Source organism: Phoenix dactylifera, chromosome 17 (genome assembly GCF_009389715.1).
Source record: "Phoenix dactylifera cultivar Barhee BC4 chromosome 17, palm_55x_up_171113_PBpolish2nd_filt_p, whole genome shotgun sequence".
In the NCBI taxonomy this organism is placed as follows: Eukaryota; Viridiplantae; Streptophyta; class Magnoliopsida; order Arecales; family Arecaceae; genus Phoenix; species Phoenix dactylifera.
The window spans coordinates 4,138,394-4,159,362 of NC_052408.1; the positions used below are offsets into that span (position 1 = coordinate 4,138,394).

The 20,969-nt window shown below is 37.5% G+C and overlaps 1 protein-coding gene across 1 annotated transcript; it reads right to left on the reverse strand.

Annotated features, from left to right (window-relative positions):
• Positions 1-7,305: 7,305 nt before the first annotated feature.
• On the reverse strand, positions 7,306-20,459 carry LOC103696862 (muscle M-line assembly protein unc-89-like). Its single transcript, XM_008778584.4, has 4 exons — positions 20,283-20,459; positions 20,025-20,180; positions 19,870-19,940; positions 7,306-7,920 (listed from the first exon to the last, which is right to left on the reverse strand). The coding sequence occupies exons 1-4, from the start codon at positions 20,313-20,315 to the stop codon at positions 7,650-7,652; spliced, it is 531 nt and encodes a 176-aa protein (XP_008776806.1). The 5' UTR covers positions 20,316-20,459; the 3' UTR covers positions 7,306-7,649.
• Between the last annotated feature and the right edge of the window lie 510 nt (positions 20,460-20,969).

A 20,969-nucleotide genomic window follows, 5' to 3' on the forward strand; every position in this document is an offset into this window, starting at 1 on the left:
TAGTTGAATATTAGATACTAACAATCTTCTTATTCTCTCTCTCTCTCTCTCTCTCTCTCTCTCTCTCTCTCTCTCTATATATATATATATATATATATATATATATATATATATATAGACTAGAAAATGAAGCCAATGGGTGGAAAAACACTGAAAAGGGAGGTAAGTTAACTAGAGGTGATTGGGTCTTGATGTTATTATCTTTTATGGGGATAATAATGGCTATTTTGGCTATAAGCATTTGAAGCATTTGATAGATTTTGTTTGGTATAGTTTATTTATGACTATGTCTAATTTTATTTGAATATTTAAGAGTGGTTTTTACAAGGGAGGGTCCAATGTCTCCATATTGAGAGCGTTGACCAAGTCACCATCGACCACATGTGCATAATAGTTTTTTTTGACTGTGAGTTGCTAAAGTGCGCAAAAAGATGACAAGTGGTATGGCACCGAGTGTGATACTACAAGTTGTTCAGATGGGACCAGATTTCCAATGGATGTCCCTCACTTCTTTCTTAAGAAGAGACAATCTTAGCAAAAAAAAAAAAAAAAAAAAAAGCAAAAAGGAAGGGGAGAAAGAGTTGGATTTACCAAATAATGAAATTTTGGATGGCTCGGAAGCATGGTATGCTTTACCAATCGGTACCGGTCGGTGCCGGATATACTGTACCGTACCGGTATGCCTGACATACTGCATACCGTACCGTACCGACACTTGGTATATCTATCTAATGCGACATCAGTACGAGGTCCGGTACCGGTATGACGAACCTTGCTCGGAAATGAATAGTATTACCACCAAATCTAAAATTTAGCAAAGGATAAACCAAATATCCAACAGCCTTTGGCTCTCAATGTGGATTGATTGGGATGTTTTTGGAATACTAGATTTTTTCTAAATAAAGATTCTAATATTGCATTCGAATTTATTTTGGTTTACTCCCATTGACTTCAAAATTATCTAATTATTTATTATTTAGATTTAAATAATCAAGTGGAATACAAAGAGACAAAGTTGGATATACCTTAATCATCACATCCATCTTGCACGTAGGTAGAGGTTATGGAATTGAAACTTGATGATTTTTTTTTTTTTTTTTGGGGGGGGGGGGGGGAGAATTGAGTCTTGATTACAATATTTATTATTTAATCTAGGGGTTGGCAATACAATAAATAGTATAGATAAGATGTAGTTCTAATAATTAATTCCTTGAATCCACGGAGCGAGCAAATGTATGAGGTGTTCACAAGAGAGAGAGAGAGAGTAGGATTTATCTTGAGTGTACATTGTGGCATTTGAGGAGTGCATGAGTTTGGTTGGGTATGAGCAAAGATTGAGAGTGGATAGGACAACTTGGGTGGAGCAGATTTTGATTTAACTTAAGATCTCAAGACCAAGTTTGACTATGAAATGTAAAATTGCTCTAGCCAAATCATAGATCTAGAAAACAAATTGTTTCTAGATAAACTTTACAAATCTTAAATAAATATTATGGTCTTAATTAAATATTTTTATAGCTAGTTAGGTAATTTTAAATATATGCCTTAATTATAATTGATCAATATGAAGGATGTCAACTGGATGAGTTTACAAAATATCATACCTTGATGTAATTAATATGAGATCCGTCTCGCCCTTAGTTTGACATTCAACTAAGGTTCCACTTGTCCTAATTCTCAAAGAATTGTGGAAGATCAAATTTGCAATTTCAGCAATAAATATATAGAATTCAATCAAAACCCATTGTGTGGATGTGTTGAGATCAGATCATATATCTAAATTCATTCTGAACATGTAATGAATCATCTGACATCCAAAAATAACTTAATCTATCTATATCCTGATTACTCTATACATATATAAAATACAACATGTAAACATAATTTAAGAAGAAATCTATTATTTTTCTTAAGCCTGACCTTGGCTTCTACTACAGCAAGCCTTCCTCCTCGAAAAAAGTAAGCATCAATCTTTGAAATACATATAGATTTTCTCATCGAAAAAAAAACTTTCAGTAATTTTGTATTGAACCAGAATGAAATATCAAGCTTTCGTACAGTTTTTCCTGCAACCAAACACACCCTAAACACGCATAATATCATACTCCAATATAGTTGACTACATACCTAATTCATAAAAGCATGATCCAGAATGAAACATCAAATCTTTGAAATACATATAGATTTTCTCATAGAAAGAAAAACTTTCAGCGATTTTGTTTTGAACCAGAATGAAACATCAAACTTTCGTGCAGTTTTTCTTGCAACCAAACGCACCCTAAACACGCATAATATCATATTCCAATATATTTGACTAGATACCTGATTCATAAAAGCATGATCCAAGGGTCAAGAATGAGAATAAATGGCAACATTTTCTCAATGTGCACCATGGCTGCAAAAGAAGGTATACTCTATTCATAAATGCTCTCATCTTAATATAGGTGTGGACTCCATAGTTATTTTGCCCTCTTTTGTTGACTAGTTGCAAATTAAGCTTGCAGATGAAGACTAATTGCAGCCAAATTTGGGTTCCGGACGACAAGTTGCTTGACCAATATCCACGTCTCTCTCTCTATATTACTTAAGGTGACGAAAGATATCCGCCTAGCGTTTTGTTGAAGCACCATGCAGCTCCTGTGACTTTTGAAATGGTTGGCCTTCGAAGTGGACGTGAAGCTCGTTGGCGTGCTACTTGTACTAAGAATGACGACCGAGTCACTGAGAAGAAAAAGGGGAGAGGTCGCTTTCTTCTGGCAGGTGCGTGAGGGTGTGAGAGAAGACCAAGACCTTGACCCAAACGTCTTTTACGGCTTTGGATTCTATTATTTTGACTCGACATCAGTTTGGTCTCCTTCATGGGACATAGGCTGTTTGGCCTCAATTAACAATTGCATAGTTGCTAAAAGCAATTTATTTTTCCAATTTCATCAGTTGTATCCGATATCTCGATCCCTGAGGAAGAGTTGAGGGTTGTCTGCGCCAGCCTTAGTCATGCTCGGTGTCTTTTGAGAGCCGATGTCACGTCATTTTGTTGGAATGTGATCTGGCTATAGTGGTTGACGGGATTTAAAGTCGAGCGAGGGAGATTCGTATCCACCCCCGGCTGCGGGACATATGGAACTTGGCAAGGGGATGCGTCTCCTTTGGGATGAGGCATGCCTACCGAGAGGCGACAACGGACTAAATGGCATTCTTTGTAGCTGATCGTTTTGGTGGTATTTTTTTGACCTGTGAGGTGCAGCTACCTAAAATTTTCAGAACCTATTGTTTTCTGATATTCTTAGATGTATTCATACCAAAGTAACGTGGATCTTCCATTCTAGCAAAAAACAGAAAAAAAAAAAGCAATTTAATTTTTTTCTTATCATTCATGTATTTAATTTGAGGTTCGTATCCACTCTCTACTGCGAGACATCTAGAACTTGACAAGGGAATGCGTCTCCTTTGGAAAGAGGCATGCCTATCGAGAGATGAACAGTGTAATGGATTGGAAGGCGCCCTTTGTGGCTGATCACTCCGGTGAAATTTTTTGGACCTATAAGATGCAGCTATTTAGAATTTTTCGGGCCTATTGTTTTCTAACTTTCTTGGATGCATTCATACTAAAGCATCATGAATCTTTCATTGCAGCCAAAAAAAAAAGAAAAAGAGAAAAAAAGTAATTTATTTTTTTTCATATAATTCATGTATTTAATTTCTTTGAGCATTTTACTCTGGTTTCTATTAAATAGAAAGCAAGCTTGGTTACATATATGAAGGTCATGCTTGGACTAAATAGTACTCGCCCACACTGATGAACGCTGGATTGCACCAGTCTGCATCGAAGGTCAGATCAAAAGAGGAGGATAGGGGTGTTGGGTGAAATATTGTTCTTTGTCAAAGCACATGCATTTGTGACTAGAAATTTAGGGTGGCGGTTGGTGGGCAATCCATTCATCAACTTAGCTAATCAAACTTGTATAGTAATTGTGGTACCAAAGACTTGGACCCAATATAGCTCATAACTTATGAATCTTTTTTTATAAATAAATAAGTATATAAAAGTTAAAGCTTAATGATCCAATATGAATAAAAGAACGAACAACATCTACTGCATCCAAGCGGTACATGAAATTAGATATGCACCCTGGATTTTGCCTATATATGTTCAATTAAATTTTTAAGTGATATTAGTCTGAAGTGGAATATAAATTCAAAGTGAATGGATATTTAGGAGGCAAACAGCGCAGCAGACTAGATTACTTTCCAACCGATGTAGAAAAAAAAAAAAGAAAGAACGGGAACAGGGGGAGGGGGGCGGGCAGGGCTATTCTTGTGATTTAGTATGGGCAAATCAATGCATGACAAGGACGCAACTGTCCAGTTACAATCCTATTAGCAGTGATGTTCATTAAGAGGAAGCAACAATTGATGGAGATTAAGAGTCTTAATTCATCAATCAAGATTTTCTGAAATAAATTTGGTAAATATACTCTCTTTTATTGTTACATTTTTTATTTTATAAGTATTTGTTCCAGTAAATGCAGAGGGGTGGTTTATCAAAAGAAGATTGCATTCATGGGACTTGCAAACAGTCATTTGTGAAGATTAAATTTAGAAGCCCATGGTTAAGCAATCCTCTTAAGCTGATTCAAAGATATTAAACGGATGGTTAAGTTGAACTAAAGATATCAAACGGACAGTGAAGATTTTTATTTTTTTATGATAGATAACCCACTAACAAGCAGCTCAAGGAATTTCCATCGTAATCAAAAAGATTTATATCATAACTATCAACAAATATAAGCTTTTTCAAGATAAGTGCTAAATTATCAAACAAGTATGGCATACAACCACAAGATGGATTAGCACCCAAGTGATGCTATATCGGAAGCATGTTTTATCCAATGAAAGTTTTCTATACCAAGTCTTCCAATCCAGGAGAAAGAAGTTTCCTTAAACCCACTCGACTCGAATCTCTCAAAAAAAAACTAAAAGTAGAATTGCAAAAGTATGGCTTAAGTCCCTTTATAATCGAAGGACATAATCTCTATTTATAATGATGAGGTCTGCCCTTATATAATTTGAATTAGATTTCTCTTCCTAATCACAACAAGACGTTCTTTCCTAAAATAAATATCACTAGTAGAAATCTTCTCGAAAAAGCTAAAATTCTTGAGAAGGTAGATCTCGACTTATACATCAACTCTGTCTTATGTCGCTCTGCTTAATTCTTTTCGGATGGAGAGAGCTAAGCTCGACTAGAGCATTATTTAAAAATAAAATTTTCGATTTGAACAGCCCATTTCAAGCTCTAAATAATGGAATTTGAGCTCAATCGCTAGAGGTGCCGCCTCCTAAAAGGCACGGCATTGAAAAACTATCCGATTAAAAAAAAAAAAAATATCTCTATCGGACGTCGTATGACCAAATTATGGCCTCCGAAAGTTTAGCTTATGACTCAGCTTTCCAATATGGGGGATCTTGCTTCTGGACCCTGTCCAACCCTACTCGTAGTGGCCAAAGTGGTTCATATCGATCTGAGGATCCTCCTATATCATCAGGTGGCATGAGAGAATTGACGAACCTCGCAAAAGTAGTTATCGAAGCCAATATTAGTAATCTTTGGGAAAATTTCTGCACTTAACATGCGCTCCAGAGCATTTACTTTAGCACCTACGTACGTAACTGCAATCAGGGATAAAAGATCATTTGCCTAGCTAGCAAGCCCTTTCACTGGCAAATTTCTCAGGCAAGCATGGCGTTTATAAGGGTTGTTCATTAGCTCAGTACTCTCTACTCTCCAGTAGTAAACCTATGTATAAATCACATAAAAGAAGGGGAAGAAGGGGAAGATCATAACACTCAATCAGAGGTCTAACATACGCTATAAAAAAGAGCCTTATTTCAGTGTATGTCCTCGGTCTAGCAACATCTTGGTTTGGATTTGATCAGGTTAAACTTCATGGGATTATGAAATGATCTGAATCCACAACAGGTCTAGCCTTTTACAACCAAAGCGTATTTATACAAGTCTAAGTTTGGACTAGAGAAAATCATAAGGGATGGGGTTTGGGTTGGAATTGCATCAGTACTGCAACTTGAGCTGGTTGGGTTGGTTGGAGACTTCACTTAAACCAAATACAGCCAATAAACTCAGATACAGGTCAGGTAAAAGGTCCAGCCATTAGATTTTGATCACAATTAGATTGTTTCAGTTTGAGAACCCTTCCACATAAGTATAATTATATGACAAACTCACTAGCTGACAAATCCTTGTTGCAAAACCACTTTTAACAACTAAGTAATCCATGTTGGTATGGAAAGCCAACTTGGGTACTGCAGCCATAGATGGTCAGAATTTTTGCTAGTCCTCTGTCTCCTAGCATTGCTCTTCCTGAAATCCTTCAAACCCAAAACCAACCTGAAGCTTTGCAGCAAAACCTGATCAAGTACACATTGACCTAACCCAAGTTAAGCTGAAGCTTTGCATCTCCGATTCCGATCTTTCCATTCAATTCCTTGAGGGTTGAGAGTAAGGGAGCTTATCACCTGTGTCCATGTGGCAAAATTATAGAATAGCTGAAAAGGACCAACCATATCTATTTCTAGCTTCAGCATTGTTCACATCTCAGCAAGAGCAATCATCATTATGGGTGTAGTTGGAAGGTCACTAACAATGAACATGAACCACACCTCTAACAATTCATGGGGTTGATGTACTCCTTTTTTTGTTGAAAAAAAATTAGCATGGCATGGTTTGTTGGTCTCAGTAGACAGCTGTGGAGAATAGCACAATTGACCCCTTCCTGGCTAAAGAAATCAAGTCATGTGTCTGCCTGTGAGCAACCTAAATTTATAACTACACCAAGCATGCCAATAAACAATTGATTCGCTTATTACTTGACCACAACTTTCCTAATAACACCAAAATATCAGCAAAAACAAACCAGATGAAGCCACGTAAGTCTTAATTTTCTCAATTGCTACTGTCAAGCAACTGCAGAGGGGCCTAAGGACAGTAGATCCGAGAAATCCATATGATGTTGCTGGAATTGTATACTTAGCACAGAAACCAAGACTCCATCCTGTCCATGCTCTTTTTTTCTATGATTTGATCATAGAATATTGAAGTAAAGGATCATTTAGGGAGAGAGAGATATCATTAATTAGTCCCAGTTTCTCGGGATAATGTACTTCTTGATTCAATGGACGCTGGCAGGATTGAAATGCAGGCTTTTCCTCCCTACTTTTCCATAGCTAGTGAAAGATGCAATTATTTTCTTAAGCAGACTTCTCCAAACCAAATGTCATAAATCACCATGGCCTCATCGAATCATTAATGCCATCCCATTGAATATTCTTACTCTGATCAAGACATTCACAATAGATTATAGTAGCTTAGAACTGACTGACAAGATCATGAATTAACAATGAATGCATCGATTGCCAAGCAGCTTCCTTTTCATCACATGTGACCAAGGTAGTAATAAACTGTTGAAGTTCCAATCTATTGTAGACATTGTCAATGTCCAGTGCGTACCTGAGCTGTCTTTGACTTCCACAGGAACTTTGAAAAATCTTTGTTCAGATGATAAATACTTGTCTGCACTGGTGCGCAGACGATCAGGTGCGGAATAAAGAGAGCCAGGTTGTAGATCGGTCGGCTAGATGGAAACCTTCAGTTTCTTATTCTTTTTCTTTCGTGAGATGGAATCATCATGACCGCCATCTGAGTTGCTACCAATACGCTTTCGTTTCTTGGCCTTCAACACGGTTTCTGACGTCATTTTCCTATTTTTCTTCACAGAACAAGTTGACGCTTTCTCAAGGGCGGCGGCCTTGTCTGGTGACTCAAGCTTCTTTTGTGGGCTCTTCTGAAGCTTCTCATAAACCATCTTGGCTGCTTCTGGTGGAAGCAGTCCCCACTCCATCATCCTGTGCACAAACAATCGTGCTCAGCAAAGTCATTTTTTTGCATTTTCAAGGAAAGATAACAGGAAAAAAGGGGAAGCTGAAGTAAACACTGACATCATGGGACATAAAAAACTATGCAGAGCTTGGAAGTTTGGTGTTTAAAGACATTATTAACATATTATTTTTTGCTAATATAAGCTGACTCAGTCCCCAAGATTACTGATTTCATAATTCATCACTATCGGACGAAAAAGGAGACTGTGTGAACTCTCATGACCTCTTATTGTTAGAGTAATGCAAAGGTTGTCCAAAATGTCACATTTTCTTCAAGGCACGCGTAACAGGAAGAACAGCAGTGGCAAATGCTAATACCACACAAACATGAAGACTGGGAGGCACATATATTGCACCTCAACTTGGTGACTTTTTTTAGATTTCCACAATGTAGTTCAGTGAGCCGTGAGGGAAGATAAATTGAAACAGTATATGAATAAGATTCCAAAATATGCCAGATTCTGGACACTTTCTTTGTTTACCTGAACATACTAAAAAAGTAAAATAAATACATTAGACATATACTCGGATGCACATATGTATTGATTTCCCAAGAGAGCTTTTATAGCCCAATACTTTGTAATAAAAACTATATATATTTAGATCTTGAATGAAACTTTCGAGGCTGGTTTTGCCATATCATCCCCTTATTTTGACACGGTTTAATTAAATCTTGTAGTTCTCCAAAGAGAGGTCAGAAAAGTAAGGTATTTTAAACCCCAACCACCTTTCAGTGAACTAAACAAATTTAGAATATTAAGACAATATTTTTCAGAATTCAGATTCAAGGATTCATGTCATAGAGGGTTGGCATGATCCAGATACAAGCCCCCTAGTAAAATGTTGATAGAATGCTATGAATAACCAACTTGGACAAAGTACAAGATGATATTTAAATATGATAGCAGGAAAAAAAAATTATGCAAACATAATGAAGGCTACAAAGCCTTCAGGACAAGGCTGTGATTTAGTAAGTTATTGGAGAAGCTGACTTTGGTGGAAACCAGTGCTCTTTGCTTTATGCATTAAAGTGCTCATGCTCCAAGAAAGTGGGATGTGCTGTACCAAGCAATGGCAAATGACCAAGTCAATGTCCTTCAATAAAAACTATGATGCAACAGAGCCATAACCAGATTACTTTCCCCAGTGGAGTTGCACATAGCAATGTGATTATTCTAATCAGCTTAATCCACAAGCTCATTTAGGTACAATAATTAATTCATTGCATAAGGTGTTGACTAAGGCCCTGACAGAAATTCAATTTACCTGAACTGATTATTATCAGACAACAATATGTATAATTTCTCTGAGAAGAAAATTTGAAGTTTTAAGAAAATTTAAAAATGTACAGCTTACACATAACTTCATATGCATCACTAGCCATCTAATAAAATTCATAATGATGATATAGATTATGCATATGTTTCCTATAGCAAACCTTTAGAACAATGTTCTTAATTTGTATAATAATTTTTTTGAGGAAAAAAAAAATAGTACAGTGATTTTCCTATAAAAGGCTTTTGCAGGAATATGAAGAGGCAGATATATCTCTTTATTTTCCAACTATCACTTGGGCATCCTGCGTGAATTTAATTCTCCTTCCCATAACTCAGCGTAATGGTTGAATTTTTCTCAGTGCTGAAGATATAATGCAAACATGCATATCTTCTGTATATCATCTCGTCATGTAAAGCAGACAAGAGAGACAACAATAGAATTATCTAGCTATCCTATTATTGTAAAGCACAAAAATAAATTTCCCTGGTGCAGGAAGATAATACCAAAAGTAATCCATTTAGATCAGCACAAGAAAGATGGTGTCAATTTGTATTGATTTGCAAAGTTAATTATACTATAAATATTCAAAAAGAAATTTAGACTGCTGATGCTTATTGCTGTTATTTGAATTCAAAAGAATTTCAGCGGTACCAAGACATTAGATAGCATCTCTCAGAGTCAGCAGCAAATATTGAATACAAGAGTTTAACTAAATTGCAGAAATTAAATTTATTCATTGTTGTTTGTAAATTTAGGGTAAGATTTTCCTGTAAAAGCAGAATAACAGAGTGATCACCTAAATGAACTTTTATCTTCCATTGGTAAGCTCATAACACTTAGCCTACTGATGTATTCTTATATATTTAGCATAATTAAAATCTCACACTTATTTTTATAAATTGTTTCCCTCTTTATTATGAACAACTCAATATAATGATGAATGTGGGCCATCATTTTCATTATCATTAATGCCATTGAGAGTTCAGTCCAAGGTTCAGAAACTTGAATTTGGTTCTGGCTTCAGCTGAAGCTGATGACTTTCGGATCAGGCTGCAACATTCAGATCCAACGGTTTGTTAAACAAGGAAGACTTGCATATCTTATGAGAAAAGCAGAAAGATATAATTTACTTCATTAATCCAAAGTTGCAACTCTAAATCATAGCTACCAGTAACCAGTAAACATCTGTCTACTGACATTTCACCTGCCTATTAACTCTAACTTCGAAGATTATAGAACAATAGTACTGCAGGATCCTTATATATCTATGGTATTCTTGGAAGATTACACTAAAATAGTACTGTATGACAAATTCCGAGTCCAAACCACCTTGAGTAGAAAATTGTTCAAGATGGTGAGAGAGATACAAAATTCCGAGAACCACTATCCCATAACCTAGAACTATGATCAGCAAGAGCTTATTGAGGGTTAATCAGCTGCTTCATTGGCCTCTCTACATACATTACCTGTACATAAGAAAATTGTCTAAGAAGGTGGGACTCACGGGAGGATTGGGTCTTGCAGAGTAATCATCCAAGAAATAGTCTATCAACTAATCTGTTACAAGCTTGAAATGCCCTTCTATCCAAATAGAACAAGATCCATAGACCTCTTTAGCTGCCTTGATCCGTTCACACAGCGCTTGAGCTTCAGCACTAATCGCAGACAAGAATTAAAAAAAGAGAGAAGGAATCTCCTTTATTTGTCAAAAATTTAGCTTCAGAACTTTTGATGTTGGGAGGCACCCAATGAAAAAAGACTGAAGAAGAAGAACGAGGGCATGGGCAAGAATATCAGCGAAGTAGAACTCTGTAGTTAAGATAATTGCTGTTTGAACAACAACAGATGGTCTTTGATGCTCTTGTCTAAATAACAACTCAATCTATACTTTCAAAATTTGGTTCCGTATTGCAACAAATCAGTTTGATATGAATTGGTCAGGGCTTATATGCTGTCCCACAGACTGAAATGAATGGTACATATTACGTGCCTTTCGTATTCATGCCAATAAACTGCTTGCCTGGTATATATTATACATATAAAGCAGTATGGATAAGAACCTAGATCTTTGTTGTTTGATAATCTCAAAGTTCTTCTTAACTATCCCTAGCTCAAGCATAAGACCAAATGATTCCATCCCTATCGTGAAAAAAGAAGGGAAAATAAGCCTCCACCTATCTGTCCAAAATTCCCTCTAAAGTTCCCATTAACTTCCACATTCTAGATAGAAAATGAAGGTGTATGCATACAATTACTAATACAAACCAACAAAACCAAAGATCCTACTTTCATCAACATTACAAGGACAAAATCCTGATTAGATTTATCATGCGCCTTCTCTTCATCTACTTTGAAACAAAACCTTGCACACAGTCGTTTCTTCTTGACCTGAAGATGAGTTCATGTGCTACTTATTTGTTTTTCATTAATAAACATTGCTTGACTAAAGTTAAGTAGCTCTGCCATCACCTTCTGCAACCTCGCTACAATAAGTTTTGTTAGGTTCTTATAATTTGACAAAATCTGATATCAAATTTCAACCGCTACTTTCCAATACAGTTCCAATTCCAGACAACCAGTCAAGGACCTCAAAAATTCAACATGAAACCCTCCACGGCTCAGCTTTATAACATGCAGATTGACTTTATACACATAATAGATTACAGCAAGGCCTACCGTACCAACCGGTACCACCCCATACAGACCATACCGTATCATACTAAGGTTCGGTTCAGTAATATAAGTCGAGCCTGTCCATAACTTCGTATCAATCTAAACCAAGCAAAACCATACCGTACATTCCGAAACCAACCTGTAACGCCCAGTTTCAGGTGGTACCATAGCTAGGAGTGAGAAAGTGTTGGAAGCCTGTCTCTATATGAGGTACGTACCATACCAAATCGACCATACCATACTGTACCGAATTGATAGCATACCGATATGATTCTTAGTAGCAATTTTACAAACCTTTGATTACCACTTCCTCCTATAAGTTTAAATTTTTATTTTTTCTATTTACTTTCCTTAACTATAATTCACCTTATGTGCATTGAAATCCTAAGGATTCCATGCTATTGGAATTCATTACCTCTGATTTTCCCTTTTATGTTCCAAAGGTAGCGTCTCTCCAAGGAAACTTCATAGCAACAAGCTTACAAATTTTTGCCTCCATTCCAAAAGCATCGGCCCTACACCTCTTTAATTATTGACCTGCTTCTTTGAGTTATACAGTTTTCTAACATCTCAAGAAGCAACCATGACTTAGACAAAACAAATTCTCCTTGCTACTCTACTTGAGTTGCAACTGCTAGTCCTAGAGCCAAAATCTCACTCATCTCCTTTCTTATTTTTGGATTCTTTAGCCCTTGTGAGAACCTAGTCAACTTTCCCCCATTCGTCATCATTGGGTTAGATCATTATTACCTAAATCAACACTATCCAGTATATGTTTTGTGAGTTGTGGTTCACAAACAAAGTTAGTTGTAACCATTATTCAGTTTGTTAGCTATTTAATAACTGTTTTCTGGTTAGTTACTGACTTGGCACCTAAAGCTGTTGGGTAGTTGTTCTGTTATTTGCTTCAGAAAAGGGATGTGAGTTCTTGAGAGGTTTGGCTTTTGGTGCTAAGCCTAGAGAGAGTGAAATCTTGTATCGTGAGGCTATGAGGCTGTGAGAATAACTGTCTCCTTGAGGGTGTAATCTTGTTTTGAATAGTGATTGCTTAGTGGCTGAGTTCCGTGGATGTAGAGTTCTTTATGAACTTGAACCACGTAAAATTGTGTTCTTGCCTGGTTTGAGAACTTGATTCTATTTCTGTTTTGTTCATTGAAGTCTGTGTGTTTAGATCAGTCTATGATCTTGAAGGTTGATTCAGTTTGATCCCAACAAACTGGTATCAGAGCCTTGGTCATAGGGTCTCCAAGAATCAATCTGAGATGGCTTCAACGAAGTTTGATATAGAGAAGTTTACTGGCAAAAACGATTTTGGCTTGTGGAAGATGAAGATGGAAGCTGCTCTGGTTCAGCAGGGTCTTGATAAAGCTTTGATTCCAGAAGATCAACTTCCAGTGGATATGAGGGATTCAGACAAAGAAGAAATCTCAAGAAAGGCTCGAATGTAATTGTTTTGAGCGTTTCTGATCAGGTCCTTCGCAAGATCTCAAAGGAGAAAACTGTTGCTGCAGTCTGGAAGAAACTCGAGGAGTTGTACATGGCAAAAGCTTTGCCAAATCGTATCTATCTTAAGGAACAGTTTTTTGGATTCAAGATGGATGAATCCAAACCTGTTGAAGATAGTCTTGATGAGTTCAATAAACTGATATTGGATCTTGAAAATCTCGACGTCAAGATAGATGAAGAAGACAAGGCTGTGATTCTCCTGAATTCTCTGCCTAAAACATTCAAGAACTTTAAGGATACCTTAAAGTATGGCAGAGAAACAATCTCAGTTGACGATATTCAGAATGCTCTGAATTCAAAGCTACTCGACATCAAAAGTAGTGAAGAGACTCAAAGTTCTGGTGAAGGATTGACTGTTAGAGGAAGACCAACAAAGAAGGATGCTAACAACCACAGAAAGAAGTCACATTCAAGATCCAAGTCGACTGGAAAGAAAGATTATAGTAAGGTAAAATGCTACCACTGTAATAAGTTAGGACATATAAGAAGAATCTGTCCTGATAGACTTGATGGGAAGGATAGAGATAAGGAGCAGAACAAAGGAGATGCAGCTCTTGCTGATAATGGCTATGAAAGTTTTGAGGTATTAACTATCTCAGTGGACCAGAACTTGCAGGAGTGGGTTATGGATTCAGGTTGTAGCTACCACATGAGTCCAAGAAGGGAGTGGTTCAGTTTCTATCAAAAAGTTGATGGTGATAAGGTCTTCATGGGAGATAATACCCCATGTAAAGTAATTGGCATAGAAAGCATCACTATCAAATTGGTAGATGGAATGACCAGAACTCTTAAGGAGGTTAGACATGTGACTGATCTTAAGAGAAATTTGATTTCTCTAGGAGCTCTTGATGAATCTGGTTATAGCTTCAAGGCAGAAAATGGACAATTGAAGGTGTCTCGAGGTGCTTTGGTGGTCATGAAAGGTACCAAAAGAAATGGCCTCTATATCCTTCTTGGTAGCACAATAGAGGGATCAGTGTGTACAGCAGCAAAGATTGATTCAAACAAGACTAGTCTTTGGCACAAAAGACTGGCTCATGTGAGTGATAAAGGGTTGCTGGAACTGCAGAAACAAGGTCTCTTGTGTGGTGACAGAGTGAGCAAGGTAGAGTTCTGTGAGCACTGTATTCTGGGAAAGCAGCATAGATTGTCATTCCAGGCAGCAGTACACAACACTAGAAAAATTCTGGAATATGTGCATACAGATCTCTGGGGATCAGCAAAGGTTCCATCTCATGGTGGCAGCAGGTACTTCCTTTCCTTAGTAGATGATTTCTCTCGAAAAGTTTGGATTTTTCTGTTGAAAACTAAGGATGAAGCTTTTGAGAAATTTAAACATTGGAAAGTCTTAGTTGAAAATCAAACTGAGAAGAAACTTAAGGTACTAAGAACAGATAATGGTCTTGAATTCTGTAATGAGATATTTGATGCTTATTGTAGTGATAATGGTATATTGAGGCACAAGACTGTTAGAAAAACTCCTCAGCAAAATGGAATTGCTGAAAGGATGAATCGAACATTACTTGATAGAGTAAGATGCATGTTATATGGTTCTGGTTTGTCAAAATTTTTCTGGGGAGAAGCCATCATTACAGCTTGTTATTTGATTAATAGGTTGCCCTCGACTGCTATAGGTTTTAAAACACCTGAAGAATATTGGAATGGGAAACCAGCAGATTATAGAAATCTCAAAGTTTTTGGTTGTACAGCTTATGTACACCAAAGTGAAGGGAAGCTTGAGCCTAGATCTCTAAAGTGTGTGTTCTTAGAGTACCCAGAAGGTGTTAAAGGGTACAAATTATGGGTGAAAGATGCTCCTGGGGTTAAGATCATTATTAGTAGAGATGTAATCTTTAATGAAAATGAAATGCTTTGTTTGAGGATTAACAATGCAGGTAATGAGGTTGAAAGTACAGAGAGTATATCCTCTACAGACAAGGAGTATTTTGAGTTTGAGGTGGAGTTTCCATCCCAAATTGACTATGAGCACCAAGTATCCCAACCTGATGTTACTGAAGATCAACCGAATAACCAAGGAACCACAGAATCTAGTTCAACTGGAGCACAGGATCAGGTGGAGTCGAGAGTAGATGGATCAAGATCAGTCTTGAACTACCAATTATCCAGAGATAGAACTAAGAGGGCTATAAAACCACCTGTTAGATATGGTTTTGCAGATTTGATCTCTTATGCCCTTATGACTGCCTCAGAGATTGAAGAACAAGAGCCAACTTCTTACAAGGATGCTGTTAAAAGTAAAGAGTCCAAGAAATGGATTGTTGCTATGACTGAAGAGTTAGAATCCTTGAGTAAGAATCAGACATGGATTTTGGTTAAGAAACCAGAAAACCAAAGAATTGTGGGCTGTAAGTGGGTGTATAAGAAGAAGGAATGTGCAACAGCCACTGAGCCAATGAGATTTAAAGCCAGGCTTGTTGCCAAGGGCTATACACAAAAGAAAGGGGTTGACTATAATGAGATATTCTCTCCTGTAGTCAAGCATACCTCAATCAGAATTTTAATGGCTTTGGTTGCACAGTATGATTGGGAGCTGGAGCAGCTTGATGTCAAAACAGCTTTCTTACATGGAGATCTTGAAGAAAAGATATACATGTCACAGCCAGAAGGTTTCAAGGAACCAAGCAAAGAGGATTTGGTGTGCCTACTTAAAAAGTCCTTATATGGACTGAAGCAGTCCCCTAGACAATGGTATAAGAAATTTGATGGCTTTGTCATTAAGATTGGTTTCAAGAGATGCAGTTATGATGGGTGTTTCTATTTCAAAAAACTTGAAAGTGGCAACTTGATATGTTTACTAATCTATGTAGATGACATGTTGCTAGCTTGCAAAGAGAAACCTGAGATTCAAAAGCTAAAGGGTCTGCTGAGTTTAGAATTTGACATGAAGGACCTTGGGGCTGCAAGACGAATTTTAGGTATGGAGATCAAGAGAAAAAGAGATAAGGAGCTATTTTTGTCTCAAAAGAGTTATCTAGAGAAGGTTTTGAAACGGTTCTCTATGCAAGAGTCTAAACCTGTTGGTGTGCCCTTAGCAGGTCACTTTAGATTTTCTGTGACTCAATGTCCTAAAACTGATGAAGAGAAGGAACAAATGGTTAAAGTCCCCTATGCTAATGCTATTGGTTCAGTAATGTATGCTATGGTGTGCTCGAGACCTGACATTGCTTATTCTGTCAGTGTACTTAGCAGGTATATGGAAAATCCAGGTCATGAGCATTGGAGAGGGGTGAAATGGTTACTGAGATACCTTAAAGGTACGGTGAATGTGGGATTGAGGTTTGGTGGAGCTGATAGTCTGGAAGGTATTCTAGGGTACGTTGACTCAGATTATGCTGGGGATGTGGACAAGAGAAGATCTTCTACTGGATATATTTTTACCATATGTGGAGGACCTGTGAGCTGGAAATCACAGTTGCAATCTATTGTGGCTTTATCTACAACAGAAGCAGAATATATTGCTGCTACAGAAGCTGTGAAAGAAGTTTTATGGTTACAGGGTTTGGTTAAGGAACTTGGGGTGATAAGTTCTTCTGCAATACTATATACTGATAGTCAAAGTGCTCTTCAACTCTGCAAGAATCCAGTATATCATGAAAGAACCAAGCATGTAGATGTTAGACATCATTTCATCAGAGACATTGTGAGCAGTGGATTGATCAGTTTGAAAAAGGTGTCTACAGAGGATAATCCTGCAGATATGGCAACTAAGATTGTTTCGTTGGCCAAGTTTAAGCATTGCTTAGATCTGGTCCAGATTGAAGTTGGTTGATAAAGATGAATAAGGACATGGAAGCCACTACAGCAGAAAATCACTTGTTTGTAAACCAAGGTGGAGGTTTGTGAGTTGTGGTTCACAAACAGAGTTAGTTGTAACCATTATTCAGTTTGTTAGCTATTTAATAACTGTTTTCTGGTTAGTTACTGACTTGGCACCTAAAGCTGTTGGGTAGTTGTTCTGTTATTTGCTTCAGAAAAGGGATGTGAGTTCTTGAGAGGTTTGGCTTTTGGTGCTAAGCCTAGAGAGAGTGAAATCTTGTATCGTGAGGCTATGAGGCTGTGAGAATAACTATCTCCTTGAGGATGTAATCTTGTTTTGAATAGTGATTGCTTAGTGGCTGAGTTCTGTGGATGTAGAGTTCTTTATGAACTTGAACCACGTAAAATTGTGTTCTTGCCTGGTTTGATAACTTGATTCTATTTCTATTTTGTTCATTGAAGTCTGTGTGTTTAGATCAGTCTATGATCTTGAACGTTGATTCAGTTTGATCCCAACATGTTTCTTCCAAAAATTTACAATATTACCAAAGTATAAAGATGTTTCTAAATATCCTCCCTCATGCTACATAAATTAGCTTCCTCTTCTCCTTCTAAGAGCACACTTGTTTGGATTAAAAAAGAAAAAAAAACCCTCCTTTTGATTTAAAACAAGTTTGCTCTCCACTTGATTACTTTTCTCTCCTTCAAGATTCGGTCTCTTTCCCCGCTCTTTAAAACACCCAAGCAATGATTGAAGTATTGCTATGATACACAAACCAGTAAGTTAACGATACAATAAAGTTATGTATCAACACCGGTGCAACAAAAATGAGGTGATATACCATGTGTTGATATGGATCAATACCAAAGAAAATACCAATATTGATACCTTACTAGTATGTATTGGAACTAATACTTCAATCCTTGAATGTCCCATATGGAAGGTCTATTTTCCAAATACTCCCCGTACTAGAATTAATCTTCTTCCCATCAATATTGTGTCTAAAAGAAGGCCTTTAACAGAACATCTTAAGTTTGTCCCATTGAAGAGCACTAGATCCAAAATAGGATTTCAAAAGATTGTTCCCCTTGCATAAGTTTGAACTTCACCATCAGCAGTTCGTATCATCTCCATACAAGCTCTAGCAAACTCAGCAAAAACTACAACAGTCAGAAAAACTTGAGCACTTCTCCACTGCAACTAGCCATAAGAATCATCCACCCAAATCTGATTTTTCCACACAGACCTTGGCTGGACACTATGCAGATAGATGACCAAAAGGGACACAAAATGGACAACCTATAGATTTCTGCTCAAATTCCACTAGAATATCTCATAATTCCCGATAATCCAAAACAATGATAATAAATCCTTCAAGTTTTCCTCTGCATTAACTAAATCACATCCACAAACACTATGCTAAATCCAACATAAATCTCCTTGAAGCTTTGTTTGTCTATCTACAAAGGTCCCCCCAGCAGCAAATGAATACAAAAACCTGACTCATACCAGCAGCACCATCAAGAGATTCTTCTTCAGCTGTGCTCCTCTTCCCCTCTTCTAACGATTACTGCATAACCCTAAGAAATCCACAATCCCCCTTTCAGAACTCTCCTAATCTCCCTCTAAAATAAAATCGAGTAGATAAACCCAGTAGGCACTGAATGACTTCAACTTAACCCTCTAATCCCTAACTGCACACCAAATAGCTTAGAAGAAACTTATACATGGGTGTTACTCCAACCACACGCCCGCACGACCACAATACCCTTTCATTGACTTGCCGCCTAGCAATTAATCTTCGTTTGTCGCAACAACTCTATCTCAACTTCTCCCCTCAAGCAAGAAGAACGGGAGACACACCTCCTTCTCCACCTTTATTTTCATAAACAACCCAGCTTGTTTCGAAGAAGAAACAGAATTACCAAGGAGAGCTAGAGGGTCCCTGTTTAGAGGCTCCTTGGGTCAAACCTCAAATAACCATCCAACTCAAGACCTGTTCTCCTTCTGCCAAACCCCACTCCAAACTGCACCTCCAAACCTCACAAACGAGGAGGCCACAGCCACCTCCATCCCTCCTTGGGATACCAATTCTACAGCACTCAGAGCAGAAGCACAAATCACCTTCATGCCTTTGCCCTAGCTTGCTAGCAAAGGACAAGGAGCAATACGAGGAAGGAAGGGCCCTAGCAAACCCAATCTCCAACTTTATAGTAACTAAGATTTGTCGTATCAGTCGGTATCATGTTGTACCGAGCGTACATACCATACTAGTACCGAACCAGTATGCAGTCTCATACCATACCAACACTCGATATGCCTTACCGTCTTGTACCATACCGTATATTGATATTATAATAGAATGGTACCGGTACGGGTACGGGTACTGAGCCAGCAAACTTTCATAGTAACTATTCATAATTAGAACATTTAGTTACACTTCTTATAGTATACAACAAACAAAAAAATCCAGGTCATAAAAATGCGAAGAATGAAATGCAATGGTTGTGATTTTTTGAAAGCATAAACTAACATAAATATTGGTCATGATAATTCAGCTATTTCAACCACAAGCCTCATATCATTTGCCTCTCAAATTTCCAAAAACAAGCTCCTTTTTTGTAAATCATAACTAGAAAAGAAACAACTCAAATGATTGACAAATAGCTAGAATCACTAACCAACTTGCAGCCAGTTCGTTGTCGGGCAGCTGTCGGTACAGCATCTCGAAGAATATCCTCAATGGGTCTCTCTGCACATCAACAACAACAAAAAAAAAAAGATGAAATCTCAAGTCAATTTCTTCCAAAAGTAAAAGGAGAAAATGAAGGCTAACTTCATCCGGTGTGTCATGCTTCTGTCCCGGCAAATCATAGACCTTCTTCTCCTTCTTATCCTTCTCTTTTTCACTATTTTTTATTTCCTTCACTTCTCCTTCCTCTGCTAGTGACCTCTCCGGTCCTTCTTTCTTCTGTCTCTTCTCCTTCCAATCCTGTGAAAAATTTGTTAACTCCCATCGCTAGAAGAGAGAGAGAGAGAGAGAGAGAGACTTGAAGAAACAAAAAAAAAAAAAAAAATTGGACTTTGTTCCAACCTTAGAGGCTTTGCTGGGGTTCTTCTTCGCCATGGATGGAGCGAGGGGGTGCTCGTCTTCGTCTTCCTCTTCCTCGTCGACGTCTTGCTAGGGTGGGTTCCGCCGTTTTTGAAGGCCCTGGGCCCCTGGCCTCTCCTCTTCCTTCTTGAAGGCCTACGGCGTCGGCATCTTTTCCTCCGTTGCAAGGCCAGGTGGCGGCCAGGTGTTAAAAGTAGCTGGGCCGACGTCCTTGGTCTGGTGGTCTTGCGGCCCGGCTGTAGTTGCTTCCAAGTTACATATTTGGCCCATGTCGATATGCTTTCCCACCATATTATTAAAAAAAAAAAAAATTTACATAAATACCCTCCTAAATATTGAATTTTACATGAATATCTTTTTAAAATTAATATTTGTATGTATATTTTTTCGTAAAATACTTGTTTTGCTATTCTATCATTTTTTTTATTTTTATTTTTTTATGTATACCCACGCCATCTAATGCCGTTAAAAAATTAATGGTTTCAAATTAAAATGATCAAAATACTCTTAATGAATAGATGTGCAAAAAGAAACATTTATAAGACGATTGTGATGGAGGACAAAAAAGTAATTTCAAATTTTAATTTATTTTAATTAAAATAAATATGGGTTTTATTAACGGTGTTAGAAGAACCGTTATATTAGGGGCATTTGTACAAAAACAATATT

What these genes read in the sequence shown, in the direction of transcription:
- LOC103696862 (XM_008778584.4), bottom strand. Translation starts at nt 20,315, where the DNA reads ATGGCGAAGAAGAACCCCAGCAAAGCCTCTAAG. An exon ending in ACCCCAGCAAAGCCTCTAAG is followed by an intron (nt 20,181 to 20,282) that starts GTTGGAACAAAG and finishes AATTTTTCACAG; the next exon opens with GATTGGAAGGAGAAGAGACA. An exon ending in AACGAACTGGCTGCAAGTTG is followed by an intron (nt 7,921 to 19,869) that starts GTTAGTGATTCT and finishes GTTTGTGCACAG; the next exon opens with GATGATGGAGTGGGGACTGC.